Source organism: Medicago truncatula, chromosome 1 (assembly GCF_003473485.1).
Source record: "Medicago truncatula cultivar Jemalong A17 chromosome 1, MtrunA17r5.0-ANR, whole genome shotgun sequence".
Taxonomy (NCBI): domain Eukaryota; kingdom Viridiplantae; phylum Streptophyta; class Magnoliopsida; order Fabales; family Fabaceae; genus Medicago; species Medicago truncatula.
This window is the reverse complement of record NC_053042.1, coordinates 13,000,052-13,011,441: the sequence shown is the minus strand read 5'-3', so window position 1 is coordinate 13,011,441 and position 11,390 is coordinate 13,000,052. Positions and strand designations below refer to the sequence as shown.

The window sequence follows — 11,390 nt, the reverse complement described above, 5'->3', positions numbered from 1 at the left end:
TTTAAATTTAATGTTTTAGAAAAACAATAAGATGTATACTCATAAAATTTAGACTGTTCGATCTCGATCTAACGGTAGTAGATGTCATAGATTTCGTGACTTTGTGATGTCCTACTGTAGGCAAGCCTAACACAAAATTGAATAGGTGAATGAATGAAATGGATGGGTGTTGTGGATCTTGGAATTTAGTAACAGTGGGAGTGCGAATACCAATAATAATAACCATTTTCATATTTTATTCATTTCTTAATCATTGTGGCCACCCTCTAACTAGTTTGGTTGGCAGTACATACTTTTTCTATTTGTTAGTATTTTTTTGGGTTGGTAAAACTATAACTTTGAGACATTATTTTAATTTATTCTTTTTTAGATTTTGTGTCAATTTTTATTGTATCTTGATGGAATTTGGATTCAATATGGTTTAAATCTTTAAGCACTTCACTTTTTAAGTCTTGTGTTTGGGGTTTTATATTGTGATGGAATTTGGATTGAGTGTTATCTCAATATTCGAGCATTTCATTAAACGATTGTTTTCCTTTCTAGTTTGATCCATCTTACTTTATTTAGATCTTAACTCGCAAAGTGTGCGAGAGCATAAATCTATGTAATTTGAATAAGACTAGGATATGGTGTTAACCTAGTCGCCAGGTCTTTATGACGAACAAAAGTCACGTCGAAGAGGGAGGCCGTAATTGTTTAGAAGGATAACGTTAAGAGAAAAAAACAGCAAATTCATTTGATCGAAACACAAAAAACCACAATCTTAGAGCACAAAAGTGTAATAGGTGTTTGTGAATTAATTATACACATAAGATAGATTTTCTTAATCAAATTATCTTCGTATACAAAACTTAATGTTCGAACTTATAACCATTAAACTCGGATATTTGAATCTTTAGTCAATGATGGAATCAAGTACATGTTAGTTTCCGATTCAAAAAAAATGTACATGTTAGTTTATTTTAATTATCATTTTATTGCAAGTAATAGATTTAATTAGTTTTTATGTCTTCTAACTTTATCAATCTTCAATTTCGTACCTCTACTTTTAATTTTGCAATTTGTATTCCTTTTTTTAAACAATTAAACATACTTGGTCACGCTGTCCAATAGTTAACAAACATGGTGAGTTGGAATTGAGGAGGTGACGTGGTGTTGTGAAACATTGATACATACACATGACTTTTTAATTTTTTTCCATCTTTTAATTAATATAAAAGTGGATTTGGTTTACTTTTTTTTTTTTGGTTACTGGATTTTGTTTACTCAAAAACTTGTACTCCCACCTAAGTCGAACAAATAAAAAATTGTACCCCAACAATGCATTTCCTTAGAGAAGAAATGAGTTAGGATTATTATACTCGAGCTATCAAGGATATGTATAACGGAACTTTAACTAGTGTGCGGACGTAGGATGAGGTTACCACGATTTTCGTAGAACAATAGGATTTCACCAATGGTCAATCATAAGTTCTTATCTTTTTGGATGTACTTACAGAAAACATCCAAGAGCTAGCACTGAGATGTATGTTTTTTTTTTTTTTTTTTTTTTTTTACGGATGATGCAGTCCTCCATGGAGAATTGAGGGAGGAATTGATGGGTGGTTAGAGACTTGAGACAAGCCTTAGAAGCATATGGCTTTTGTCTAAGTGGAAGCAAGCCTTATTAGAGACAAAAATTGAAGATCATATCATATTACAAGTTACTCTGTTTAAGTATCTTAGATATATAATACAAAAACAATGGAGACATAGAAGCATATGTAAATCCTTCAATACAAGTTGGGTGGTTTAAATGGAGAAGAGTCTTGTATGTTTTATGTGATACAAAAGTATCGCTAGAGTTAAAGCTAAAATTTTATCGAACAACTGTAAAATAAACAATGTTGTATGGAATAGAGCGTTGAGCGATGAAGAAGCAACACAAAAATAAAATAAGAACATCGAAGATAGGGAAGGTGTGTTACATGTGTGGTAAATTTAGATGGGATAAGATTAAAAGGGACAAATTAGAATGAGATGGAAAAAATGAGAGAGGTATATATATATATATAGAGAAAGAGAGAGAGGGAGAGTGAGAGAGAGAGAGAGTTGGGGCAGCATATATAGTGGAAACGATGGAGGAAAATCGACTTAACATGTAAAGAGAATACATGTAGATTATGTAGTATAAGAAGAGTAGATCAAACGAATGATAGTGAGATCGCTATAGGAAGACCTAATAAAACTATAAAAGGAACTATTACAAAAAGAATTAGATATCATAAGTTCGAAATATGGTTTATGATAGAGCATTATGACGTTATATGTTTCATATAGTTAACCTTATCTAGTGGGATAAGGTTTGATTGTTGTTGTTATTGTTAACTATTTACACATAAAAATAATAATTTGATGGTCGAGATTAAAGTTAGGCAAATACAAATACAATTAAATGTGAATTAGTCAAATCTTTCTCAAGTCTATTGAGGTCCACGAAGGTTGTAGTCTTGTAGAGGTGTTAGAATCAGTCAAAACGCAATTGAACTTGACAATTTAGCCTTCCACCCGTGGTTAATGTGTATAGCACCACTAACTTAAGTCATTATGGGTATGAAGACACAATTTGAGTAAATTGACACAATTTAAGGAAGTTGTATATGTGTGGATAGAGGAAACAAGAAATGTAGCAATACTGGATAGATCAAGACAAACATGGAACGTAGCGTACCCCCAACAATGGGAGGATCCAAGCATTACACATGTCGATAATCAAGCAAGGCTAAATTTTGTGACCCACATCATTTTGGCTAGTATGAATAGTGCTTACCTATAAATACCGGACTTTGTAAACTTTTCAAGATACATAATTTATCAAACAATCTTTTAGAGCATTTTATCATTTTGCTTTACTTTATATTTTATACATTTCTTAGTTCAGTATCTCAAAAAACACTCAAACACCGTACTTAACACTTTTTGTAGTAGTTAAAGAATTCATAGTTGAAGGATAGAGTTCCTTCCTTAGCGTAATCGTTTGAAGAAAATTGTATCACAATTAAGAGCTATTAGTTGATACATCAAATAACTTTCAAGTTTGATAACAAATTTGGCACGTCCAATGGGACATTATGGCCAAAACCACTTAAAAATTTGGCTCTTCAGTTCACAATTACGTTTGGCGTATACAATTGTGTTCCGATAAAAGTCTCAGCTACATGGATCAATCATCATCGTTCACATCAAAGAAATCAGGCCAACATAGACCTAACGAACCTCAGCAAACTATGGGAATTGCCAACATATGTGGCTCTTCGTAATGTCTTTTCATTAGACGACTAATCAATGTGTGATACATGACATCATGTATGACGTCTCACTACAACCCGCTGACATTGTTAAATTTATGGTTCTCAACTTCATTATTTTGAAAATAGATAGACGAAAAGTGAATTTAAGCCAATATATTTATAAAATAAGTTGATAGTTTTTGTAAAAAAATTTGTCTATCACTATATGTTATGATATTTACAAGTAATTCTTATCGCAAACTATAGCAACTCAAAGGTTGAACCAATGATCCAGTTATTCTCAACTCGCAGGTGATATGAATTTATTCTGTGTGGATTCACTTATTCTCATACATGATATTATTGTCATTTCCATGTCTACACATAACATTATTTTTCTTTTTTTGCGCAAAGGAAACAATAATGTTTGAACCTGATACTTTATGTAAACTACACTCCCTTATACTTGCGGAGGCCATCATAGTAAGATAAAAAAAACTTTAACATAATATATCATATCTATATTCTGCACTGTTTCAGCACATTCAGAAATAATTAAAAAACCTTACATATGTACAATAATAAAACATCATGCAAGTTCAGTGTAATATATTTCCTAGTCCTGCAATATTCAAGAATTTATTGACCAGTCATAATTCTTGTATGATATATGAACAGGACCACCATCAGCTAAGAGATGTGTCAAAAGACCAGCTTTATTTGCATCCAAGTAATTCATTATCCATTTTACCACATTTCTTTCATTTCCAAAATCAACACTGTACCTGCCAATAATATAAATTACTATATTAATATTTTCATAAGCATAGTGCTAGAAATTAGTGCATAAGTTGCTTAATTACCACTTCAAAATTGGAGTGAGATGAAGGGTCCTCTTCTCTAGGTCAACTTCAATGCCATCATCCTCAAAGAACTCTCTAGTTGCACATCTCAATTCATCAGCAACTCTACAAGGTGAAAAAAACCTCACCTTTGGGCTTGATTTAGTGCCATTACAAAGTCCAAAGTGAATCAAAGGATTCATTTTGACAACTGCAAGCTGTAGTTTTGTATGAACAAGTCAGTATTTCTTCATACGAAACCAGATTATCAATAGCAGAATGTTATTTTTATTGAAATAGTTACAGCACTTTATGGGAAATAAAGACAAAATAAATTGAAAAACAAAAGGGAAATACGCGATATTTGGTAACGAAGTTTGGCTAATTTTGTTTCCGTCTTTGTATGCAGAGTGGCTGAAGTTTCTTTCTATTATCAGTTAAAGCTAAGAATTTACAATGTCTAACTAGTATTTAAATACTACCGTCCAGATTACAACATTACCTTGAACCGTTCATTTGGGGCTGGGCTAGGGCTTGTTTCGCCACCCTCATCCCCAAGTCACAACTCAACAAATGTTTCGGCCTGGCCCAAAGGGCGGTAACTATGACTCATACTCAACTCACACAAAATTTGAAGGTGCAACACTAGTTTAATTTTATTTGGTCAATGATAGTAATCCAAGGGCGCGTCAACTAAAGTTTTAGGGTCTGTCTTTTTTTAGGTAATAAAGTTATTGGTGCAAAGTATCGACTTTGCCTATAACTAATCTCTGTAAGGAAACATGGATGACCACCTGTTGTGGAACTTCCTCTTCGAAACATGCTTTTTCATTATACAAGACTCAAATCTCAGACCTTACTTAAGGGATTCGAATCCAGTTCTAGTAAGACCGACCATGTAATGTTCGTAAAGACAAACCATGTAATCTAAGTCCACCAAGAAAAAAATTATTTGCTATTAGTTTTAAATTTTGTAAAAGCAAAAAGGTCATGCATGCAGACAAAAAGAATCAGGCAACAATGTTTCTCAAAATCCTTAGGCCGGCTCATAAGGTAACAAATTTGTCCAAAATTTAATATTGAAAAACAAAAACTAACCTCTAGTCTTCTGTCTTTTGTGCCAAAGGGCTTGACTAAGGAATAAGGCGACCTCCGATTGCTTCTAAGGATACCATTTGTTATAGTGGCAAGAGAATAAGGATGTCCTCCAATCAAATACTGGAAATCAGAGAAGGATTTCCTGTTAATTTCACCTTCTTGACACCCTACTCTTATCATAGCATGGATGACGATGGCATTGTACAAGTTTAAGAAGAATGCGAGCTTCTCATTTTCTGATAGTTCTAAGAGATCGACCCGTTGCAGATCCTGTGTCATGTTTACATACCTGCAGTTTAGAAAATCACTTCAGCAAAGTAATGCTCCTCATATCAGAAGTAACATAGATTTCATTCAAGTTTAGCTTAGGTATTGTTGAAATAAAAGTACTATTATATAATACATGTCGAAAGGGAAGGGTTCAAAAGTGGGTTACAGGCACCAAGAACCTTATTTCTGATACCAGGAAATTCAGGTATTTTCTTTAAAAAGAATAGAAGTTTTACCAGACATGTAGACAACACTGGACCAAAGGTGGAGGTTCCGATTTCAAGACATGAGAAAGAAAGTTTAGGAGCAAGCATATTTCTCAAAATGATCAAAATCAAACATTCATTCCCTAGTTGTCTAGTGAAAACTAAGATTGGACAATGACTACATTTGTTTTTAAAAAATATAAGTTGCAAACCGGAGATAATTAATCTATCAAGAACGGACACAGACACCGTACGTGACACTAACGTGTAAGCACATGCAATAATTTAAGAAATAGAAGTAATTGAATGAAGCTAAATGTGGCATGGTCGTGTCAGCATCAGACAGTGACTTGTGTTCCAAGGTTCTTAAAGAGTTACTTGTTTTGCAAGCTACCTATGAGCTATGGCTGCCACACCATCACTAGCAGCTATGACAGTTAGGAATTCTGTTATTCTCTGCCTTTCTTTTCCTTGTATCGTGCACCTTGACATGTTCTATACATAGCAGTCTTTGTATCCAAGTTAAACTAACGTATAAGGATGTACTTCTGTTAATTTTTCTCCCTTCATTTCATTCATCCTCATTTCTCAGTAGAACCAAGTGCCAACACAAATATGGACATTGGATACGAGATGGACACTAAAAAGTAGACACCGCTAAGAGTTTAAGAAAATGAAATCACTGAATGAAACTACTTGTGTTGATGTCGTGATAGACAATAAGATTTACTACCATACCTCCTAAATTCTTCACTTTTGCTGATGGCCACATAATCAACATGTCTCCTATCTTCAGAAGCATAAGACTCAAGAATGGCATACATAATCTTGGTAAGTCTATCACAAACTGCAGCTGCACTTTTCGGTTCACTATCATTTGTAGCACCCCGGAAATTGAAACATTTTGAGATAAACGGTTCATGTTCAAGGAATCGATAGAAGTGATTTCCCTCCTCAAAACCATTTTCCCTAAATCAAATAGTTGAGAATGACAAGAAAATTAATCAAGGACTATTGCTTAAAAACATTTTGTAGCTTTCTTTGGTTTCAAAAGTTATTTTCTTACCCGAAAACAGGATGGATGAAGTGCTTCTTGCATAACTGTTTTCCAACCTCAACAGCCTAAGCATTTGTTTTGGAATGAAAATCATTTAGGCGAAAGATATAGTTAAAGAAACATAATTTGGGAACAATGTTTGAAATTGTAAAACTAATTAAAAAATGTAACATATTCAGAATCTATAAATTATTTCTGTGGTAAAATATGTTTCTAAAATTCTAAATACATGAATTATTTTTTTACAAAAGTGCCCCGTCAAATAATGAATATGACAACATGCATGTTATCGGACACATTAAATTATGTGACAACATGTCATTGAAATATAGTGTTTTTAAGTATGTCTTTGGTTGCAAAAATTACTTCATTTGACTCTATAATCAATGCAGTAATACAAAATGAATGCAATTGGAAAGTGTCATTCAAACTTGTATCATTAATGCAATGTAAAGCGGAAGCAAATATTCAAATTTTTAAAACAATAAACAGTCGTTATCTACATCTGCATCATAAATGTCTATATACTAGAATAGAAATCCCAATTTTATTTTTTTTTTAAAAAAAAAGACTAAAATTTTGGTTTACATGTTAAGAATTAAGATACATATTAAGGACTAATCTCCATCAGAAAATTGTGAGGCACACAATGTAAGTTATCCTCACTCAATCAAATTTTCTCTTGAAGAGTCAATCGAACATTTCACCACTTAAGTAACGTGTCAAAGTTTCATATCAGTTGGACTAAATCCATCGTTAGCAAATGACATATGTTACACTTTTGTATGCATATACAAAATTAAATTCTAAGATTATTATTGATTGTACCAAAAAAAATTGTTAGATTATGAAAAATAGTTAATATTACACTATAGATTCATTTAAATATATAATTGTTGAAAGAATTAGGGCCTGTTTGAAATGGTTTTCAAAAACTGTTTTTCTATTTTATAAAATTGAAAATTTTAAAAACTTGTTTGATGAAGTTTTTAAAAACTGTTCCAATTTTATTGTTTTAAAAACTGAAAAACGGAAACTGCCAAAAGTTGTTTTGCTTTTTGTTTTCAAGTTTTCTCTCAACTGCAAAACACGGAAGTCTTTTATTAATGGCATTTTAGTAAATCTTTTAAAAAATTAAAATACTGAAAACTGATTTAAAAGTACGATAATCAAACACGTTTTTTTTTTTTTAACTTTAATCTTAAATAGTGTTTTGTAAAAGTGATTTATAAAACAGAATTTAAAAACTGAAAAGCAAAATTCAATCAAACAGGCCCTTAGTGTTTTTTTTTTTTTTTTCTTTTTCTTAATGTGTAATTTAGGCATGACAACAAAACCTATATCTGCGGTTACCTGTCCGAACCAAACTCAATCTGACGGGTTTTCTCCGTCTTGACTGGGTTTGGTTATGGGTATGGGTTTTCCCCGATTTCAAAACACGAGTATTTTGTTTGATAATTGTCATGTTAATAAAAACTACCATTGATATTTAAAGTATCAACTAAATCATTCCGTCTAACAAATATTAAAGTGGGTGTATTGTTCGATAATGTATTATAACGTTGCTCTTGAAAATAAAAAGAAACTTTTATTTTTTTATTAAAAACAATTATTCAATGCGGGGACGGGGATGAGGCGGGATACCCGAACCCGTCGGGTATGGGGGTTGAGATTCAATTTCTCATCCCCGTTGAGTATAGGTAGGGTAACGGGTAAGTATATAAGAATCAGATACCGGACCAGAAAAGTAAAATCCGTACCCACCCCGCCTCATTGCCATGCCTATGTGTATAGTAGGACCATCCATTAAATACTTTCTTTTAAATAAATCTCAATAAATACTCCTTTGAACTCTTTCATTACTATCCAAAACAGTCAAATATTATTTTAAGCTAAAAAAGATTATTACTATAATCTTTCAAAATCAAAAGTCAACTAAAAAATCCCAAATATAATTTTTAAAACTATAGAACCAATCATAAAAAAAAAAAAAAACTTAAAAATCCAAAAAAAACAAAAACTAACAAATTCAAAATAATCAAACAAAATGCAAAAACAGAACACACCTTATTATGAACATAACCATGGTTTCTCACAAGAAGCTGAACCAATTCATTTCCATCAAAACAATTCCTCACAATCTTCATCTTCATCAACCGATCTTGAATCGGTAATCTCTGTCTCAATACTCTCACTACCTTCACTATCTCATCCTCCTTCTCCATCTCCACCATCTCATCAAATCCATACTCCGGTGCCACCGGAATATCACCGGAATATTTTCCATTCGCAATTTCGATCAGTTTCTTCTCCAATTCACCGCCTTCGTTCTTCCTCATCGCGTTTAATTCCACTAATCCTCCGATTAGCTTGTCGTTGAAGAAAATCATTGGAACAGTTGAATTTGAATTTCCAGTTCTTTCCTTCAGCTCTTTTTCTCTCTCTGTATACACATCAATGTTGATTTCGATGAATTTCAATCGTCTTTCTTTGAAAAATCTTCGAACTGCAGAACAGTCTCTGCAGTTCGATTTTGAAAACATTGTTATTTGTACTTTTCCCAACGACACTCTGTCGTTGGAAAAAACAGGAGTAGTTACTACTACTTTTAAACCGGAGAGATTGAACTCAGTCACATCGTTAAACTCATTTTTATCGTCTATAGAGTGTTTTAACGATGTGATGGTTCTGGAGATTGCTGATGACAGATCATTACTGCGTTGTTGGAAGAAAGTTTTGAGTGTTGATGGAATTGTTTCGTTTGGGGGGTGTGAATTTGAAATTGGTGGTGTTGGTTTTGGGAGAAGTGAATGAGGTTGTATAAGTGAAAGTGTTTTTTTTGTAACAGTTATGTTACCGTTGGTGTTGTTTTCGGTAGAAACAATGTTTTGAGTTGTTTTTATTGTTGAGTTTGGGTTGTGTTGTTCTACATCAAAACCCATTTTGATGTTTGAAGGAGAAAATGGAAGAGAAATGAGATTGAGGAAGAGTGAAATGAAATGAGGAAGATAATGGGGTATTTAATGTGATGAATTTGATTGATTAAGTCCAAAAATGGTAATTTGGTGAATCATGGTGATGAAAGAATGGGATATGGATTATGGATATTGACAAAGTAGAGGGGAGTATACGAGGAAGGAGTCAGATGATGGATACGACGGACGTGGGTTTATGCTACTACTTGTTCTTCTATATAGAAAAAAAAAAAAAAAATTATAAATTTTCAAATTACAAGAGGTTTTAGTACATTGGCTCTTAATCCCGTGAGATGTGAGATACATGGTGCAATAATAATAATGTATTTAAATTAATCATTAAATGGGTAGAATTGGTCCACAAGTTTTAATTCAAACAAAAATGTTTAAATTGTTAAGTCGGAAATTTTGATTGAAGTTTAATTTTTTTTTTAAGGAATTGAAGTTTAACTATGGGCTCTTTATCTTGTAAAAAAAAACTATGAACTCATTTATTTGTGCATACTAACTTTTATTTTCAATTGTCATTGGAAAAAAAAATTGGTGCTATTGTGTTTTATATTGGTAAAAAGAAAAGCATTTGATCAAAAGAGTTTTGGAATAAGGTATATATAATTTTTATTGTGAATGGGTATGCTTTGTGGTCTGAGTGAGGTACTATCCTTCCATCCTTAATTTTTGTCATAAAAAATATATTTTGTAAGAAATAAATAATTTTTTTTTTGGAGAAACATATTTATTTCTTTTTTTGGTCAAGAGAAATATATTTAATTTAAATGTGACATAATTGTGAAATTATTTATAATTAATGTTTGACTTCTTTTCGCTACCATGCCATGTTTGACTTTCGGTAAAAACAAAATTCGTTTCACAATAACTATCTCATTTTATCATTCCATAATTTTTTTTTTTTGGTAGATAGACGAAATGACAAAGCCATTATAAACTGACACATACAAGTGGAGGTACCGGGGTTCGAACCCCGGTCATGGCATCCGGTCTAACAATTTCGGCACTTTGCCAGTTGAGCTAAGACTTCTTGATATCGTTCCATAAAAATTAAAACATGATAAATGAAAGAGAGAATATAAATATGGAAAATGTTAATTAGTACCTCCAAGGTCAGTCCTCTGTAAGTGCAATAAGACTCTTGACACAAGGCATCAATCATAGATGGGCCTCAAAATTTAAAAAGGAAGAAAATCTATGGTCAGAATCCGTCACACAATGTCATTTATTTGTAGGTAAAAGTCTAAATGACAACAATTTTGATGTCAATTAGGCACTGTCCATAGATAAATGTCTATTTGACTGTAGATAAAAGTAGTGTTTGAATCGTTGCTTATATATTTAACTACAACTTAGTTGTATGTCACTATAAAGGATGTTAAATTTTCAATCCTTTTAAATAAAAAATTCTCAAGATTATAACAGGGCCGATCCGAATTATCGGGGATGGTCATGATTCTTATTGAACATCGTATATTTTCAATATCATAAATTAGCAGAGAAATGAACACTACATGGGTGTCTATCCACATTTTTCTTGTATTAATATTTTGTGTGTTTTTTAATATAAATTTGAAACAATATTAGATTGTTATGGAAAATTTGAAACAAAAAATGTTCAACTAAAAAATATTTATAGATTTTGATTTAAAGCTGAGGGTACT

The 11,390-nt window shown here is 32.1% G+C and overlaps 1 protein-coding gene across 1 annotated transcript; it reads right to left on the bottom strand.

Annotated features, from left to right (window-relative positions):
* Nucleotides 1-3,690: 3,690 nt before the first annotated feature.
* LOC25482726 (uncharacterized) lies at nucleotides 3,691-9,897 on the bottom strand. The gene is made up of 6 exons (XM_013611317.3): nucleotides 8,809-9,897; nucleotides 6,752-6,807; nucleotides 6,424-6,654; nucleotides 5,210-5,498; nucleotides 4,133-4,329; nucleotides 3,691-4,054 (listed from the first exon to the last, which is right to left on the bottom strand). Exons 1-6 carry the CDS (start codon nucleotides 9,682-9,684, stop codon nucleotides 3,901-3,903), a joined length of 1,803 nt encoding a protein of 600 aa, XP_013466771.1. The 5' UTR covers nucleotides 9,685-9,897; the 3' UTR covers nucleotides 3,691-3,900.
* Nucleotides 9,898-11,390: the final 1,493 nt, after the last annotated feature.

Coding starts and splice junctions, on each gene's coding strand:
- LOC25482726 (XM_013611317.3), bottom strand. CDS start 9,684: ATGGGTTTTGATGTAGAACAACACAACCCAAACTCAACAATAAAAACA. Junction 5,499..6,423: donor AAAAGTGAAGAATTTAGGAG/GTATGGTAGTAA, acceptor TCTAAACTGCAG/GTATGTAAACATGACACAGG. Junction 4,330..5,209: donor CAAAAGACAGAAGACTAGAG/GTTAGTTTTTGT, acceptor ACAAAACTACAG/CTTGCAGTTGTCAAAATGAA.